The 20,192-nt window shown below is 41.9% G+C and overlaps 1 protein-coding gene across 5 annotated transcripts; it reads left to right on the plus strand.

The window, feature by feature from the left end:
* Positions 1 to 3,817: 3,817 nt before the first annotated feature.
* LOC144608502 (tubulin beta-4 chain-like) lies at positions 3,818 to 19,794 on the plus strand. 5 transcript variants are annotated; one of them, XM_078426350.1, is made up of 5 exons: positions 3,818 to 3,874; positions 11,965 to 12,073; positions 12,525 to 12,635; positions 18,723 to 19,041; positions 19,543 to 19,794. In XM_078426350.1, exons 1-5 carry the CDS (start codon positions 3,818 to 3,820, stop codon positions 19,781 to 19,783), a joined length of 837 nt encoding a protein of 278 aa, XP_078282476.1. In that variant the 3' UTR covers positions 19,784 to 19,794. The 5 variants fall into 5 exon arrangements, with proteins under 5 accessions (XP_078282476.1, XP_078282477.1, XP_078282473.1 ...); XM_078426351.1 differs by having other exon boundaries at positions 18,723 to 18,863; positions 19,563 to 19,794; XM_078426347.1 differs by having other exon boundaries at positions 18,723 to 19,794.
* The last annotated feature ends 398 nt before the right edge of the window (positions 19,795 to 20,192 follow it).

The following is a 20,192-nucleotide window of genomic DNA, read 5'->3' on the forward strand; positions in this document are numbered from 1 at the left end:
GCACAATGAGATCTTAAAGCATTAGCTGAAGGATAGGCTGATTAATTAGTGATAACCTAATAAAGCTACCCAAATTCTGAAGAGATCTCAAGATAATTGACAAATTACAAATGTAATGCCATTGTTCAAGAATGTTCAATTGAATGTGGGGAAAACATATATGATAGCCTGTATCTCGGATTGGAGAAGTACCGGTATGTATTAGCTGGACATTCAGAAAATAAGAACAGAGTTAACATGGTATTATCACATTGTAGTGACAGATTGGACAGAGTTTGAGAATTACAAGGATTGATAAAAGGAAGCCAATAGATGTAATATTTTTAGTTTAGAGGTACAACATGGAAACTCATTTTAGTCCAGTGATCACTCATTCATGCTATGTTATCCCATTTTTGCATTTGCTCCCTTACATTAGGGATAATTTCCATAGGCTAATTAACCTACAAACCCCAATGTCTTTGGGATGTGGGATGAAACCAGAGCCTCTGCAGAAAGTGCAAGCTCCACACCGAAGCACCCGATGTCAGGATCAAACACGGGTCTCTGGCGCTATGAGTCAGCAGCTCTCGCCAGTGGTACCATTGTGCTGCTGCAATGTTAGTTGGGTTTTTGCAAGTTCCACGTGAGGGTTATTGCACAAAGGAAGAGAGCATGTGGTTGGGTGTAATAGATAAGGAAATAGCTAACCAACAATGTGTATAGATAGTAGTCATTTTCAAACTGGTAATCAGTAACCAGTTGGGTCTCATAGATCAGCAGTGGGGCTTCAACTATTCATGTTTTTTGATATAGACAATAGACAATAGACAATAGGTGCAGGAGTAGGCCATTCAGCCCTTCGAGCCAGCACCGCCATTCAATGCGATCATGGCTGATCACTATCAATCAGTACCCCGTTCCTGCCTTCTCCCCATACCCCCTCACTCCGCTATCCTTAAGAGCTCTATCCAGCTCTCTCTTGAAAGCATCCAACGAACTGGCCTCCACTGCCTTCTGAGGCAGAGAATTCCACACCTTCACCACCCTCTGACTGAAAAAGTTCTTCCTCATCTCCGTTCTAAATGGCCTACCCCTATCCTGGATGAAGAGACTTTGCTAATGATGCACCGAGGGGAGTTGGCAAGTTGAGGAAGATAAAGAACATATAAAAGGATGTAGATGGATTAAGTGAGTGAGCAAAGATAGCAGGCGGCATATGATGTGGATAAATTTGAGTTTTGCACTTTGGACGAAACCATGAAAAAGTATTTTAACCGAGTGAAACCATAAAATGTAGATGAATCTGATGGCCCTATTACATGAAATGCATAGTTGACACCCAAGTAATTCCTTATCTATGATCCCACTCCCCTGCCATCAGTCTGAAGGTCTCGACCTGAAACGTCACCCATTCCTTCTCTCCTGAGATGCTGCCTGACCCACTGAGTTACTCCAGCATTTTGTGATACCTTCGATTTGTACCAGCATCTGCAGTTATTTTCCTAAGCAGTTAGAGACTTTAGTTTTCAACTGCAGTTAACTATTAATGTAATGTCTGTTTGCTATTTAGAAAGATTGCCTACAAAGTCTAACCAGAATAATACTGTGGCCAGATGATGAAGACAAAGGAATATAAGTAATTATTCACAAATTTGGAGATCAGTGGGTCAAATTTGGAGGTCAATGGAGGAAGAATGATGCAGGAGTTGGTCAAAATATTACACTGGAAAGAAGAAAGAAATTGAAAAGAGATTAGGACAGCAGCTTTTCTGAGTGGTAACCTATTAAGGTAATCACTAATCAGCAATTTGTCTGCTTTATTAAGAAAGCTAAATAGCAGGATGAAAGTCATGCTCTAAAAGGTCACATGAGGTTTCAAGAGGGAATAGCATTTTTGATTACCGTATCCAAAGAAATCGCTAGACTTTTCACCAAAGACTATATTTGGGCATTGAGTAGCCTTTGTCCAAGTATTGAAGAATGAAGGCTGGAAGCAAGGTTCATCTAGGGTGAATGACTAGACAGGTGTCACTAGCATGATCAGCAATTTTTGATTCCACACCTGGAAATAAATACAATTATGAATTTCATGCATTAGATGCTTATATAAGGTGGAAAAGGTTTTGCAGAATGGAGAAACAACACAAGGTAATTTTGCTCATTACAGCTGTGAGAGTTTTTCAATTCATGTCACATCCCTCTTCCTCTTGGACTCTCCCTGCCACTGTTCTATCTTCTCTAGACATTTTTATTTCCAACTGCCGGCGTGACATCAACTGTCTTGACTTCACTCCTCTTACCCACTCCAATCTCACCCCCTCTGAACGCACAGCAGCCCTCCACACACTCAGCAACAACATTGTCTTTAAACCTACCTGCAAGGGAGGTGCCATTGTAGTCTGGCAGGCTGACCTGTACTGTGCTGAGGCCAGGCGCCTGCTGTCATACCTCCTCCTTAACTATGACCCCACAGACAAAGACCAGGCCATCATTTCCCAGACTGTTGCTGATCCCATCACCTATAACAATGTGCCTTCCACAGCCTCCGACCTTATCACTCCCTGACCCTGCAATGCCCACTTCTATCTCCTCCCCAAAATCCACAAACAGGACTGCCTTGGCAGACCCATTGTTTTGGCCTGCTCCTGCCCCACTGAACTATCTCCACATTTCTTGATTCCATCCTATCTTCTCTTGTGCATTCCCTTAAAAAAAGAATCAGTCCAAAGAAGGGTTCTGACCAGAAACCAATCCATGTTCTCCAGGACACTGCCTGACTCACTAAGTTACTCGAGCATTTTAAGCTATATTTGGTATAAACTAGCATCTGCAGTTCTGTTTCATCTCATACCATGTCCTGCTTTGTTTTTTGCCTTCTCGAACATACAATTAATTTTAGACTAAATACCCAGTTTTAACTTAAATCTCACCCCAGCCCTTGTATTCCTTCCGATATAAGGAACTGCAGTTGTGTAAACCAACAACTGCAGTTCCTTCTATCTAAATCTAGTTCCATGTGTTAACTGGTACATTTAGGGGCGAAGGCAGGAGAATGCGGTTGAGAGGGAAAGATAGATCAGCCATAATGGCGGAGTAGACTTAATGGGCCGAATGGCCTAATTCTGCTCCTAGAACTTATGAGCATATTGTCTTTCTGCTCGCTGGTTAGCAGGTAACAAAAGACTTTCACTGTACCTCAGTACACATAACAATGAACTAAACTTAACTGATAAACCAGTCAAGGTCAACCATAAAGGTGCCCTATAAAAGTACAGCATAACAAAATGATTTTCACTCAATGTGTCAAAAACAATAATATGCTGGGGAAAAAAACCCACTTCCCTCTCCACTGATGCGGAGTGTTTCCAATTTTCTGGGCTTATTTTAGATTTCCAGCAACCAATATTGTCTCCACCTATATCCTTCCTTTGTCCCGCCCCCCTGACATCAGTCTGAAGAAGGGTCTCGACCCGAAACGTCGCCCATTCCTTCTCTCCCGAGATGCTGCCTGACCCGCTGAGTTACCCCAGCATTTTGTGAATAAATCCAACATTGTATCCAGGTGCATCCCACTTGCACCACGTGGACAGCGTGACGTGCTCGCCGCCGCGGGATATTGTGACACGATGACGGGGGCGGCGACAACGTCGGTCCCTGGCAACGGCAGCTCACGGCCAATCACAGGCAGGACCATTGCGTCCAACCAATAGGAAGAGACGGAGCGTGGAGAGGGCGGGCTTTTGACGTGATTGACGTGCCGTAAGCCAATGGAAGGGGCAGGCGACTGCTTGACGTCCAATAGGAGAGGCGCTATCGCTTACACCTGTCTGTCAGAATGCGGGAGATCGTGCATATTCAGGCCGGCCAGTGCGGTAACCAGATAGGGAGCAAGGTGTGTTGTGTCGCGGCGAGGCGTGGAAGATCCGGCCCTCGCCATCATAGAGGCCTACAAATCGAGTCTTGCGGCCGATGGCGAACTCAAAGGGAAGGGTGAACTCAAAGGAAAGCGCGAACCAGCGCGAGCTGCCGACCGTTAGTCGGAGGGTCGCAAAATGGCCGCCTCGCCCCCTGGTTTTGCGCGGGCTTGGCTGGCGCATGCGCGGCATGGTAGTGCGGGTTTTGCGCCGAGAGACAGATGTCGACAGGTAGCGGCCGTCGCTACACCCAAGGGTCGGCTCCTCATTGCTTTAAATGGGCCCTGAAACTCCAGTCGACCCTTCAGTTCCTTATATATAGGAAAGAACTGCAGATGCTGGTTTAATTGGACGCAAAATGCTGGAGTAACTCAGCTGGACAGGCAGCATCTCTGGAGAGAAGAAATGGGTGACGTCGCGTTGAAACGTCAGCCATTCCTTCAATCCAGAGATGCTGCCTGTCCCGTTGAGCTACTCCAGCATTTTGTGTCTATCCTCGGTTTAAGCCGGCATCTGCAGTTCCTTCCTACACACCTCGGTTTCTTGCGATCTGTCCAAGAATTGTAATCCCTTTGGGGGGAAAAAATCACCAAAAAAGAGGCGATGATCGCTACCTGTCGACCAAACATACTCGAGGAACAAGATAGACCACTCTACCCTAAAAACTGTAGTACGTCATGGCGCCATTTTAGGAGGCAAAAACTTGCAGAAACATTTAAAAAGAAAAATAACAAAAATCTGTGAATTGATAGATGAGATATATTCTGCATTTTAATGGTATCATCACACATCTTGTTCCCCCAAAACACTGATTACATTGCGAGAGGCATAACGGACGGTGGGATTTGCCTTCTAAAATGGCTCCTTTGCGTACTACACTTAAGTATAGGCGATTTCAACGGAGTGGTCCATCTTGTTCCTCTAGTATCTTTGCTCGACATCTGTCTCAGCGAAACCAGCATAGTGATGGAGAGTGGCACCCAGATCACTCCCTCTTCTGCCCTCTCCCGGTGGGTAAAAGGTACAGAAGTGTGAAAATGCACACCTCCAGTTTCAGGAGCAGTTTCTTCCCAATTGTTATCAGAACCATCCTACAACAATTAGAGAGCAGCCCCGAGCTACTGTCCATCTCACTGGAGACGCTCGAACCATCTTTGATCAGACTTTACTGGCCCAATTTTGCACAATGTTATTCATGTTAGTTATACAAAACATAGAAAATAGGTGCAGGAGAAGGCCCTTCGAGCCAGCACTGCCATTCATTGTGATCATGGCTGATCATCCACAATCAGTAACCTGTGCCCAACTTCTCCCCATATCCCTTGATTCTGCTAGCCCCTAGAGCTCTATCTAACTCCATGTATCTGTACATGGTGAATGGCCCAATTGTAATAATGTATTGACTTTCTGCTGACTGGTTAGCACGCAACAAAAGCTTTTCACTACCTCGATATATGTGACAATAAACTAAACTAAACTGAGCCACAGCCAGCACCCATTACCCCGCCATCGTCTGACCAACTCATTGAGACACAGATTCTCAAAGCCTCCTCTACATTAGAGTTTCCCCAGGTGCACAAACTATTTTTCAGTGGGCATTTTGCTTTTTAGAACCTTCTGCACTGCCTGATCCTCATTCTTGATCACATATTCCTACTCTCTCCCCATTTCCTTGATGCCTTTGGTTCTAAAATACATCCAAAAATGTATCTGAGTCAGACAGCACAAAATAGCCCTCACATCCATGCCAACCATCGCATTGATTGATACCCTCATTTGGTATGCAGCCCTCTACACTCTACGCAGACAATTTGATGAGCCCTCTAGAATTATGTACACTTCAATGAGATTTCCCCCCTCATTTTTCTAAACTCCAATGAATACATGTCTAGTCAACCCTGTCTCTTCCAAATACATTCTTCTGCGGGTAAGGTCATAAGTGATAGGAACAGAATTAAGCCATTCGGCCCATTGTCTACTCCGCCATTCAATCATTGCTGATCTATCCCTCCAAACCCCATTCTCCTGCCTTCTCCCCATAACCCCTGACACCTGTACTAATCAAGAATCTATCTCTGCTTTAAAAATATCCATTGACTTGGCTTCCATAGCCTTCTGTTGCAAAGAATTCCACAGATTCACCACCCTCTGACTAAAGAAATCTCTTCTCATCTTCCTGAAGGAAAGTCCTTTAATTCTGAGGCTATGATCTCTAGTCCTAGACTCTACCACTAGTGAAACATCCTCTCCACATCCACTTTATCCAAGCCTTTCACTAGTTGACAAAGGTAAGAAGAACAAAAGCTGCACACAAAACTCTGGATGTTGTCTGCTTGGGCCCTGCTGTGCCGAAGAGACCCATGAATCCCAGAAACATAACCAAAGGGCCACAGGTTTTGTTCGATGAAACATAACTCACACAGGTTATTTACAACAATGTGAATTTGTCGACTAAATATTCAACTAAAAGTGTTCTGAATTTTGTTGATAAAATACCGAATATTTTTATTAATAATTTTTATATTGATTTACACTGATCTTTGTAAAGTTTTGAAAGAAGTTCCTCATTCTTGTACAATTATGCCTGTGAATTTCATGGAAAAACTGTAAAAATGTAAAATCTCTGTTAATATCGACTGTCTTTAAAATAACAGTAAGATTATGATTCAATCAATCACAAATTGCAAAATTGCAGACAGTCACAAAGGTCACAACAAAAAAGGCAGATGGCAGTACTGAACTGTGAAGACTGGCAAATCATTTATCTTGCCAAGTGCCACGTGGCTGCTTCAGCTTGGAATAAGGACACCCAGGAGGGAGTGAATGGGAAAAATAGGAGAGCTGAAGCTGTCTGCCCTGCACAGAGGAAGATGGCAGCTATGAAGGTTCTGCATCCGACACTCAACCTATGTGTGGATCTTGGATTGCAAGCTGAAGTAGATGTTTTTGCACGTCAGCATAGCGTGTATCTTGGTGGAGAATCCTCAAGTGATAATGCAGCACATTTTTTCCATGGTACACACCGCAGCCACAATGTCCTGGTGGTGTAGTGAATTAATATTTAGTGGTGATGGAGTGCACATTAACCTCGCTGCTTTGTTTTGGATTATGTAGAAACTTTTGAGTGTTGTTGGCACTGTGCTCATCCAAGCAAGTAAAGAGTATTTCATCATACTCCTGATTTTGCCATCTTTTGGGTGTCATTCACTGTATGCCGTGGAAATGTTGTAAATAACTGATTGCTATTGTGCCTAGCTTTCATGCATTATTTTGCAGCCCATTGATATTTTTGGTAATTTTTTATTAGCTTTATAATACGTCTTAGCGTTAGAGTTCTGAAGAAGGTCAGTGAGGTTTAAATTGGAGTGCAAATGTGTAAATTTTGAAAAGCAGTAATCGAGCAATGTCAAATTAAAAAGAAAAAACAATAGTTAAGCTAAATGGCACTTTTGAAGAATTAGCTCTGGACCTTTGCATGTGCCTCAACAATACTTTCCACCTATGATAGCAAACAAACAATTCTAAATTGAATTCTAAATTGAAAAGGATCATCTCCCTCCCAGGGTTCTGAAAATGATTTGCATAAATAAATTCAAGTAACTATAAATATATCCTTTTTATATTTATGTGAACATTTTGACTTCTATTCTGTAAGGATATGTTTATCTAATATGTTTAATTTCTCAAGTCAACTGATTTTATGAATTTTCCAGAGATTTTTAATCTGTTCAGAATTCTTTAAATGTGTGCCATTTTTCTATGTTTTAATAAATTACGCTTCCAAAATATGTAATTCAACCTTTTTATCACATATCAGTAAACTGAATACCTCAATTTTAGATCCTAATTTGTGTTTTTCATATCACTTCAAATTCCATCATAATTGGTTTTGAACATCAGGTCACTTAGCAACAGCATTATGTACTACCTCTAACAAAAATCTATTTAGTAACATATCCCTTCATTCCTTTAATATATGATTTGATCTATATTATTATCTGATCTGATTGGGTAACACGCAAAACAAAGCTTTTCACTATACCTCGGACATGTGATATTAATAAATCGAAACAATATCCATTGCCCTTATTTTTAATGCATTTCAGTCATTATCTGAGCCTGCACAGCCCTCTAGTGGAGAGAGTTCCATACATTTATGCTGTCTTGAGTGAAGAGATTTCTCTTCAATAGCTTAAATAGCCTACCCTTTATTTTGAACTAATACCCTAGTTTTAAACTTAGCAAGATAAACATCCTTCCTTGTGAATTCTAAGAATTATCTAAATTTAAATCTCATACTTCTAAAATGTTATTAGAGATGTAGCCTATTCTTTCTCTCTTTAATCAACGGATCTGTTGTCCCAGCAACCCATCAGGTGAATGCTCTTTCTACAACAAATGTGTTTTTTAAATTTTACATAAGATCAAAACTGTACACACTGCTCTAATTGTGCCTCATCTGGACTATAGTTGTAAGAAAATATCTTTACTCTTATATTCAAATCCTCTTGCAGTAAAGGCAAACCTATTTCTCTGAGATGCGGTGCACCTGTGCATTAGTTTTCAGTGAGGATGTCAAGGATGTGCATACTTTTTAAGCAACATTTCCCAATCTCACCATTTCAAACGTTCTCAGCATTTGTTTGCACATTTCAAAGTAGGTCGGAACCCTGTTAAATTTATTTACCCTTTCCTTTATCGCCATTATATTTTCTCGCTTTATTTTTATATAATTTCTTCTTAAAAATGTATATTTTATGTTCGTTTACTCTAATTTTGCTTTCTCATGATTCATAATGGCATTAATACTTTATTAGCCAAGTACGTTTTGCAACATACGAGGAACATTTTGTGTGTCCTGTTGCTTTTTATTGTTATGACTGTTGTATGGCAAATGAAGTTCCTCGTATATTGCAAAACATACTTGGCTAATAAAGTATTATTGTGATTGTGATGATTTATCAAAAAAAAATTAGACTTGCCCTTTAGAGAATGTTGAAAGCCTTTTACCCAAGATGATCTTTAACATTTCTTGTTAACCATTGGACTTAAATGTTTATTTCTAAATGTCTTTAGCACTAATATAATTTTTTGCTAACTTTTAGAAATTGTTTGTATAATTTATGTATAACTTGCTTTTGTCTGCTTATCTAAGTTTGAGTGCCTGTAATGCTGCTGCAAGCAATACTTTTCATTGTACCTGCACTTCATTGTAATTGACCTTATGACAGTAAACTTAATTTGACATGACTTGAGTCTGTTAGAATCCATTGGAGTCTGCACTTAATAGTTTGTATTTAGATGGTGCTTTCATCTGAACCAAACACTCTCTGTCTTATGGCACTTTCTCTTGCAACTGCAGGAAATGCCCTTTCATCTCTTTATTGTGCACCATCCAGAGGCTTTATAAAATGACCTTTTCAGATTAAGTAGAAATTCACTTGCACTTTTTCCAATCTAGCGCACTGCATTCAGTGTGCAAGGATATCGCCTCCTTTACATTGATATTGAACAAATTCCTTGCACCACAAAAAAATAGAAGGATTGGGATGTCTTGGATCAAATGCAGTGCCAAGCAGAGCACAATTAAGCAATCTCAGAAACCACTGAATCACTCAAAGATGGATAATGGTTCCTCCAAAATGAAAATGAGCAAAGACTAGAGTGGAAGTCATTGACATGAGGAATATTTAGGAACATTGGTGTACTAGTCTGTGAAGCTCTAAAGCTGCATCACAGATAGATAAGATAGTGCAGAACCTATATGGAATGCTGGCCATCATTGGCTGAGGCATGCATATAATATGCAGTGAGGTCATGGAAGAACTTTATAAAACATGGGTTAGTATCGTGCGTATTTTTGACCATATCAGGAAGGATGTGGTTGCACTGGAGAAGGTACCGAGGAGACATGTCAGAATGTTGCTTGGGATGGAAAACTTCAGTTATGAGAAGAGTCCATACAGATTGGGTTTGTTTTCTTTGGAGTTGAAGAGACTGGAGGGGGGGGGGGGGGAGAGTGGTGGTGGAGGGGGGATGTATGGAAGGAGGAAGAGCTTGATACAGGTTTACCGGGTTTACAAAATTATGAGGGACAGAGATAGAGTGGGGGCTGAGAAACATTCTCCCATATTACAGATGTTTAAAACCAAAGGATACAGGATTTAGATAAGGAATTAGGTTAGAGGGGGTTCTGAGGAAGATAAATTTTACCCAGAGTGTGGAATGCACTGCCTGCGAAGGTGATGGAAACAGGCGCTCTCACCATATTCAAAAAGTATCTGGATATACACACGAATGGCCAAGCACAGAAGGCCATAGGTAAATGGGATGACTGTAGGTAGGTACTTGATATTCAGCATGGACATGATGGGCGAAAAGACTTGTTTGTGTGCTTCATGATTCTCTGACCTCCTGTCTGTAGCATTGATTGGAAGGATGACATATAATATGTCATTTCACTTTGGAAATAGATCATTAATTTAAGACGTGGCAGTATGAATGGCATTATTAGTTGGACACAAAAAGCTGGAGTAACTCAGCGGGACAGGCAGCATCTCTGGAGAGAAGGAATGGGTGACGTTTCGGGTCGAGAAACTTCTTCAGACCCTTCAGCATTCAGACTTCTTCAACATTATTAGTAACATCGGGGTGAATACTGCTGACTATCCAGAACCATCAGTGTTGACTCATTTAATTTGCAGTACATCTTAGGCTCACGCTTTAAGCTACCAACTGCAAAAGTCCTGGACCTACTGACAGTTTTGCAATACCAAATATTAAGTCCAGCGGCAAACCAGAAGCTTGCTAAGATTCAATTGCATTACGAAGGGAACTCGCCACTCAGACCCTGTTCCATGTTAGTCCTCTGCAGAATCCGAGGCCCTACTGATTTCAAATGTGATTCTATAGTTTTGTATTACGAAACAGGTGGGGTAAGTTACACCAAACTTTATTTTATTGTAACTTGCCTTTTTTTAATTATTTCCTTTTAATTTTTTAATTATTTCCTTTTAATTTGTTTTTCAAATCATTTAACTACTTATCTCAAATTTAATAAAATCATTACAGATTATAAAATAATCCTCTCAGATTTTACCTAACAAAGCTGGAGCTGCCTGTTGTCTACCTGCAAAGGCTTTTGGAAGTGTGTCCATACCGCAGAGCCAGAGCCCTACTATTCCTAAATACTGGATATTGAGAGCCGGCAAAATGTTCTCTGTGTCTAGTTTACGTAAATGCTGATCTGCAGAGATGTTTGGCAGGATTCTTGCCACAGAGGGAGTCGTGGCCTGCAAGTTCCCCCTTCTGTATTTACAAGGTAAAACCACAGCAAAGATGTTTTCAGCTCGTGATCCATCAGAAAGCTGTTTTTAATGTTTACTTTTGATAATTTTCATGTTTTTATTTTCTCTTTTTTAATCTGATGGGGTTTTTTCTCAAGAGAAAGAAGATAAATTTTCAAAAAGGGAAAATAATGTTGACTTTTTTTAAATTCCCACATCCATCCACTCTCCTGTGGCTGATGTTGTTTTGTTCATGAGTTTAGATTGGTATAAGCTCTTCCCAAGACAATTTAAACATGTTTATGGTACATTTGTAAGGCATAATGTCAGAGTCTTTGAAGAAAGAAAGTGGAGAAGGTACAACAAATGGGCTACAACAATTCTATTGAATTGATTTATCAATCAGAAATGATTGAACAGACGAGGACTTTTTAATTTAGACAAGAAAAGGCTGATAGATGATCAAGATCAAATAGATGTTATTATCATGGGATAGAAATTTGTTGTGTGTTATTTGGTTTAAATAGTATCCAATGGAGTAGTAGCAATTGAAACTTAACAGAAACAAATTTTAGAAGCATTAACAACCAGGCTGAGTATAAAACATGTTTGACTGGAGATTAAGTCTGCGTCTAGACTGAAACTAGACCTCAGAGCCTTCTGATGCACTGAGCCAAAACTGACCACATCAAGTGTCATCAAAAATTTGTTTAAGCTAATAATTACTGAAAGGTTATGCATTTTCTTTCTTGTTAATTTCTGTGTTCTTATTTCCTGTTTAGTTCTGGGAAGTCATCAGTGATGAGCATGGTGTTGATCCCACAGGAATATACCGTGGAGAGAGCGATCTACAGCTCGAGAGAATTAATGTCTATTTCAATGAGGCCACAGGTATCGAGATCAGTTTTTCATCACAATATATCTCAGGTGCATTACTGCTTTCTACTAAAAAAAAAGACACAAAGTGCTGGAATAAATCTGTGGGTCAGGCAGCATGGCTGTAGAACATGGATAGGTGACTTTTCGGGTCGGGACTTTTCTTCAGACTGATCATGGTGGGAGGGGGGAGGGACAAAGCTGGAAGAGAGGAGGGGATGGACAAAGCTAGACAAATGATATATGGATACAGGTGAGGGGGGAGGGGTTGATTGGAAGATGGTTGGACAAAGGTCAGAGATGAAAAGACAAAAAGGTGTGAGACAAGTAGAGATGTAAATAGTGAAGTCAGAGGAAGGAGAAGGGGAGAATTTTGTGTGAATCCAGGTGAGGCACAGGGAAATGGGGAGGGGGGGACTTTCTACTGTTTGTTTATATACCTTTATTTAACGCTACATTTAAATAGGTGGTAAATTTGTGCCTCGTGCTATACTTGTGGACCTGGAACCTAGTACTATGGACTCTGTTCGTTCTGGGCCTTTTGGGCAGATTTTCAGACCTGATAACTTTGTGTTTGGTAAGTAAAACTTTTCTGAAAATAATGATACTGTTTGGTAAAATCATGGACTTCAACTTAAAGTTATTTACAAGTTGTGTTCAGAATTCTTTGACTATGTTTGGGTGTTTAGTGCTTTGAGGATTGGTAAATTGGTTGTACATTATTGAACTACAACTGCAGGATTTAAAAAAAATCAGTCTAAATAAATTAAACGCAGTAATATTGTGTTAGTGTTGTAGATATGCAAAACAAGGTCAATGTCAAGACTCGAGAGTTATCTAATACAGCAGCAATGTAACAATCGGCTACTTCGTTTTGACTCTTTACAAGAATTATCCAGTTAATCCCCAAACCTCCCCCTTTCTGTGTGGTCCACATAATTTCCATTTGAAAGTTTTTGACACCTCGTGCAGAATCCTTTTAGGCAATGTATTCCAGATCATTATAATCAGCTTCTTAAAAGAAACAAACAATATTCCGCAGTTTACACCCCAGCGGTATGAATATTGACTTCTCTAACTTCAAGTAGCCCTTGCTTTCCCTCTCTCTCCATCCCTCTCCCTTCCCAGTTCTCTGACCAGTCTGACTGTCCCTCTGATTACATTGTATCGCTGTTTGCATTGTCGTCACCTTCTCCCAGCTAACAATGGTCTATTCTCTTACACTTTCTTATCTCCGTAACTCCCTCTCCCCTGTCTGAGGAAGGGTCTCAACCAGAAACTTCACCCATTCTTTCTATCCAGAGATGCTGCCTGTCCCGCTGAGTTACTCCAGCATTTTGTGTCTATCTTTGGTGTAAACCAGCATCTGCATTTCCTTCCTAATCAATATTCCTACTTTCTCCTGACCTAGGAAGGGAGGGGGGAGGATAAGGAGGGTTGAGGGGGATGGAGTGGGGGGAGGGGAAGGGGGGAGAGGGGTGGGTAGAGGGGGGAGGGAGGGAGGGGGAGGGAGTGAGGGGGGAGGGAGTAGTGTGGGGGGAGAGAGGAGGGAGGGGAGGGGGAAGGGGGGGAGTGGGGGCAGAGGGGAGGGGGAGTGGGGGAAGGAGAGGATGCTGCACCAATGCAGGAGATGTTTGGGCCCAACCGGTCCACTTGGTCTAGTATAGTAATAAATATTACTTAGCAAAGCATGTTATTTACTATTTTGAACCTGTTCCACCATTCCTTGTTGAGGGCAACCCAACATGGAAAATAAAATCAAACAAAATTAGTTTTTCCAAGTATATAAAAAGGAAGAGGTGCAAAAGGTAGAAAATCTCCCTGGAGAAGGAGACTCAGGAACAAACAGATATTTTGCAATATTTTTGGTAGTGGAGGACAATGAATATCCCATTAATACTCAATAGTGCTGTGAGGAATTAATACAATCACTTTTACTGGAGCCATGAGACAATCCTAACTGCTGCACCACTAGCTTTTTCAACATGTGATTTTCTCACCATTTAAATATTGAACGATTCTACCTTATCAACCTCCTACTGTAAACTGTTTATGAAGACTGCTGTAAAGGCATTAGTGTATCTATATTGCAGAAGTGCTCTCAGCCAGCAACCACAACTTCCTTTTCAACACATAAACCGTGCTTTACAGATTCTAAGGTGCAATGAAATTTCTTGTTCTCAGGAAGCTCATAACGTGCACAGGCATGTATACAATAATGATAAATGTAACAATAAGTACAATGAGTGCAAAAAACCCCATAATGGTGCACGATTGTAATGCGATACAAAATTTTGCCAAAAAATAGCATAACAGCAGTATAATGGAAGATAGAAAAGGGAATGGCCAGGGTGGCAGGAATCTGTGATGATACTTTTAATCTTCCTGCTGCAAAGCACCACGAAGATGTACTGGATGGACAGAAGTGCTGGACTGTGCTGTGTTCACCACTCTGCAGATTCAGGCAGTCAAGAGCAGAGCAATTGCCATACCAGGCTGATATGTATTTCATCAGATTACCTTTCACAGTGCATTTGTAAAAGGCAAGAGAATCCTCATGGACAAGCTAAATCTTCTCAGATGCCGAAGAAAGTAAATAAGCCGATGCACGTTCTTGATCGCCACAACAATGTGAAGGTGTGAAGCTAGTTTTCTGATGATATGGATGTCTCAGAACTTGAAACTGTCGATCATCTCTACATGTGTGCCATTGATGAGGATGGCTGTGTTCAACCCCTCGCTTCTTTAGGTCAACAACCAATTCTTTCTTCTTGCTGAAATTAAAAGCTAGGTTGTTGTCCTGACGCCAATGACACAAGGTACTCTTTCTTGTACTGCATTTCATCGGTGTTGTTGATCTAGATGATAACAGTGATATCATCGGAAAACTTAAAGATCGGGTTCGTTTATTTTAATTCATTGTCACTGAGGTATAGTGAATAGCATTTTTGTTGTGTGTTATCCAGTTAGCGGAATGACTATACATGATTACAATCAAGCTTTTACGGTGTACAGGTACATGATACAGGGAATAATGTTCAATGCAAGATAAAGTCCAGTAAAGTCCGATTAAATATAGTCTGACGATCTCTAATGAGGTAGATGGTAACTCAGGACTGCTCTCTAGTTGGTGATGGGTTGGCAGTATACTTACCCATCCAGTCATGGGTGCACAGGTAGCAGAAGAAGGGACTGAGCACACATCCCTGAGGGGCACCAGTCTTGAGGGTCAATTGAAGACAATTGAAGGAAATGTTATGACCATTTCTAACCGATTGATGTCTGTCAGTCAGGAAGTCCAGGAGCCAGTTGCAGATGAATGCTGCAAGGCCCAGAAGTTTAGGGATGAGCTTATTCAGTTGTATGGTGTTGAAGGCTGAGCTGTAGTCAGTGAAGAGCATCTTGTCATAGGAGTTCCTATTATCAAGGTGATACAAAGTTGATATAGTGCAAGAGAGATGGCGTTCGACAAGGGATACTTCAAAATGTCATTTCCTTTTCATTCATCTAGGCCTGGCACAGGTCTACATTGGTCCCCAAGTAGTTAACAAATGGAATAGAATTGGCACCAATAGACTGGGAGCAAAATGTAGATAATTCACCGTCATTGTTGAAACAATATGGGAAAGGAATTAAGGTAAAATAGAACATGTCGTAAGAACAACGTTTCTGCACAGAAGTGCCAAAGCCAGTTTCCCTGGTGCAATATTCACAATTGAAGGGGGTTGGCCAAAAATGCTTTATGTATATTGGAAAGGTAGTATCGAAAAGAACAAGAACATTGTTCCAGATGAAAAGGGGATGGATTCAGAAAGAATAAAATAACTGTGCTCTAGAGTCTGAACGAGAAGGTAGTAATTATATTTTAAAGGAATCTAACACGTTAAATGAAGTAATAAAGTCTGGATATTTATTTCACCATGGGACAATAAAAAAATAGGGAAACATTTATTTAAGCAGGTATTAGAAAGTTGTTTCTATTAAGGGGTGAGGAATGTCTGGACCATTGGGTGTTGGATAAACTCCCCTGAGGGTTGTCCAGAACTGCAGGAGTTAGACAATAGACAATAGGTGCAGGAGTAGGCCATTCAGCCCTTCGAGCCAGCACCGCCATTCAATGCGATCATGGCTGATCACTCTCAATCAGTACCCCGTTCCTGCCTTCTCCCCATACCCCCTCACGCCGCTATCCTTAAGAGCTCTATCCAGCTCTCTCTTGAAAGCATCCAACGAACTGGCCTCCATTGCCTTCTGAGGCAGAGAATTCCACACCTTCACCACTCTCTGACTGAAAAAGTTCTTCCTCATCTCCGTTCTAAATGGCCTACCCCTTATTCTTAAACTGTGGCCCCTTGTTCTGGACTCCCCCAACATTGGGAATATGTTTCCTGCCTCTAATGTGTCCAATCCCCTAATTATCTTATATGTTTCAATAAGATCCCCCCTCATCCTTCTAAATTCCAGTGTATACAAGCCTAATTGCTCCAGCCTTTCAACATACGACAGTCCCGCCATTCCGGGAATCAACCTAGTGAACCTACGCTGCACGCCCTCAATAGCAAGAATATCCTTCCTCAAATTTGGAGACCAAAACTGCACACAGTACTCCAGGTGCGGTCTCACCAGGGCCCGGTGCAACTGTAGAAGGACCTCTTTGCTCCTATACTCAACTCCTCTTGTTACGAAGGCCAACATTCCATTGGCTTTCTTCACTGCCTGCTGTACCTGCATGCTTCCTTTCAGTGACTGATGCACTAGGACACCCAGATCTCGTTGAACATCCCCTCTTCCTAACTTGACACCATTCAGATAATAATCTGCCTTTCTATTCTTACTTCCAAAGTGAATAACCTCACACTTATCTACATTAAACTGCATCTGCCATGTATCCGCCCACTCACACAACCTGTCCAAGTCACCCTGCAGCCTTATTGCATCTTCCTCACAATTCACACTACCCCCCAGCTTAGTATCATCTGCAAATTTGCTAATGGTACTTTTAATCCCTTCATCTAAGTCATTAATGTATATCGTAAATAGCTGGGGTCCCAGCACCGAACCTTGCGGTACCCCACTGGTCACTGCCTGCCATTCCGAAAGGGACCCATTTATCCCCACTCTTTGCTTTCTGTCTGTCAACCAATTTTCTATCCATGTCAGTACCCTACCCCCAATACCATGTGCTCTAATTTTGCCCACTAATCTCCTATGTGGGACCTTGTCGAAGGCTTTCTGAAAGTCGAGGTACACCACATCCACTGACTCTCCCCTGTCAATTTTCCTAGTTACATCCTCAAAAAATTCCAGTAGATTTGTCAAGCATGATTTCCCCTTCGTAAATCCATGCTGACTCGGAATGATCTTGTTACTGCTATCCAAATCCTCAGCAATTTCGTCTTTTATAATTGACTCCAGCATCTTCCCCACCACTGATGTCAGACTAACTGGTCTATAATTACCCGTTTTCTCTCTCCCTCCTTTCTTAAAAAGTGGGATAACATTTGCTATCCTCCAATCCACAGGAACTGATCCTGAATCTATAGAACATTGAAAAATGATCTCCAATGCTTCCACTATTTCTAGAGCCACCTCCTTAAGTACCCTGGGATGCAGACCATCAGGCCCTGGGGATTTATCAGCCTTCAGTCCCATCAGTCTACCCAAAACCATTTCCTGCCTAATGTGGATTTCCTTCAGTTCCTCCATCACCCTAGGTTCTCCGGCCCCTAGAACATTTGGGAGATTGTGTGTATCCTCCTCAGTAAACACAGATCCAAAGTAACGGTTTAACTCGTCTGCCATTTCTTTGTTCCCCATAATAAATTCCCCTGCTTCTGTCTTCAAGGGACCCACATTTGCCTTGACTATTTTTTTCCTTGACTATCCTCCTTTATATTATTGGCTAGTTTACCCTCGTACCTCATCTTTTCTCCACCTTTGCCTTTTTAGTTAACTTTTGTTGCTCTTTAAAAGAGTCCCAATCCTCTGTCTTCCCACTCTTCTTTGCTATGTTATACTTCCTCTCCTTAATTTTTATGCTGTCCTTGACTTCCCTTGTCAGCCACAGGTGTCTCTTACTCCCCTTAGAGTCTTTCCGCCTCTTTGGGATAAATTGATCCTGCAACCTCTGCATTATTCCCAGGAATACCTGCCATTGCTGTTCTACCGTCTTCCCTGCTAGGGCCTCCTTCCAGTCAATTTTGGCCAGCTCATGCCTCTGTAATCCCCTTTGCTATACTGTAATACCGACACTTCCGATTTTCCCTTCTGCCTTTCCATTTGCAGAGTAAAACTTATCATGTTGTGATCACTGCCTCCTAATGGCTATTTTACCTCTAGTCCCCTTATCAGATCAGGATCATTACACAACACTAAATCCAGAATTGCCTTCTCCCTGGTAGGCTCCAGTACAAGCTGTTCTAAGAATCCATCTCGAAGGCACTCTACAAACTCTCTTTTCTGGGGTCCATTTCCAACCTGATTTTCCCAGTCTACCTGCATGTTGAAATCTCCCATAACCACCGTAGCATTACATTTGTGACACGCCAATTTTATCTCCTGATTCAACTTGCCAGAAGGTGAGTGTGATGGTCAAATGGTCTATCCTTAACCTTGACTGCTCTTGTGCCTTTAAGTAAAACATGTTATTTGGCCTTTGTTCTAGGGCACAGTGGTGCCTCCAACAACTGGGCCAAAGGCCACTACACTGAAGGCGCTGAACTGGCCGACTCTATTATGGATGTGGTGAGGAAGGAGGCCGAGGGGTGTGACTGTCTCCAGGGATTTCAACTCACTCATTCACTGGGTGGTGGTAGTGGTGCTGGCATGGGCACTCTCATCCTTAACAAGATTCGTGAAGAATACCCTGACAGAATGATGCTATCTTTCAGTATTATTCCATCACCCAAAGTATCAGATGTTGTAGTTGAACCGTATAATGCTACCCTGTCAATTCACCAGCTCATTGAGGATACAGATGAGACATTTTGCATTGATAATGAAGCTCTCCACGATATCTGTTTCCGAACTCTCAAACTTACCAGCCCCACGTATGGTGACATGAACCATTTAATATCAGCCACAATGAGTGGTGTAACCACCTGCCTGCGCTTCCCTGGCCAGCTCAACGCTGACCTCCGTAAACTAGCAGTGAACATGGTCCCCTTCCCTCGCCTGCACTTTTTTGTGCCCGGCTTTGCTCCTCTGACCAGCCGTGGTAGCCAGCAGTACCGCGCCCTCACTGTGCCCGAGCTCACCAAGCAGATGTTCGATGCCAAAAACATGATGGCGGCCTGCGACCCTCGGCACGGCCGCTACCTGACCGTTGCCGCTATTTTCCGGGGCCGTATGTCCATGAAAGAAGTGGATGAACAGATGCTGAACGTGCAGAATAAAAACAGCCCATACTTTGTGGAGTGGATCCCGAACAACGTCAAGACGGCTGTGTGCGATATCCCACCCCGAGGACTCAAGATGTCCTCCACTTTCATCGGCAACACGACAGCCATCCAGGAGCTGTTCAAGCGCATTGGTGAGCAGTTCTCTGCCATGTTTCGCAGGAAAGCCTTCTTGCACTGGTACACCGGCGAGGGAATGGACGACTCTGAGTTCACCGACGCTGAGGCCGACATGCTTGACCTGATAGCTGAGTATCAGTATTACCAGGAAGTTAAAGTTCATGAACAAGCTGAGTATTATGTCGATGAAAATGAAGAGGAGCCCTGAATACGGCTGACGTGAGATTCCAAGAGTGAGGCACCATCTTTCTTCTCACACTCCTGCACTATTCACGTCTCATTGCATTACTGAGTGAACTGCAATTAAAGTTGCCTGACAGTTCTCAGAGTATTAACTTGTTAAGATTAGAATTAACGTGTGCTTTTTAACATTAACTGTGTAGGCAGGAGAAACACCACAGCCCATTTTGGGTTCTTATCCCACACAACTCTTTATCAGTACATTCCTACAAGCCCTGAAATGTGATGCCTGCATTGATGAAGAAGGTGTGAGTACTTCCCATTGTTATACGAGATTTTTCTCACAACTGAAAACTTTTATATTATGTCGTAAAATGTTTACATGAGCTAAGGAACAGGGGGGAACTTGTATTTCTGCAGCATCTGCCATGGTATCA

Source organism: Rhinoraja longicauda, chromosome 31, assembly GCF_053455715.1.
Source record: "Rhinoraja longicauda isolate Sanriku21f chromosome 31, sRhiLon1.1, whole genome shotgun sequence".
Taxonomy (NCBI): Eukaryota; Metazoa; Chordata; class Chondrichthyes; order Rajiformes; family Arhynchobatidae; genus Rhinoraja; species Rhinoraja longicauda.

Excerpts from the sequence above, each read along its gene's own strand:
- LOC144608502 (XM_078426347.1), top strand. The coding sequence starts at position 3,818 with ATGCGGGAGATCGTGCATATTCAGGCCGGCCAGTGCGGTAACCAGATA. Across the intron at positions 12,074-12,524 it reads CTATTTCAATGAGGCCACAG|GTGGTAAATTTGTGCCTCGT; the intron begins GTATCGAGATCA and ends ACATTTAAATAG. Across the intron at positions 12,636-18,722 it reads ACCTGATAACTTTGTGTTTG|GGCACAGTGGTGCCTCCAAC; the intron begins GTAAGTAAAACT and ends CCTTTGTTCTAG.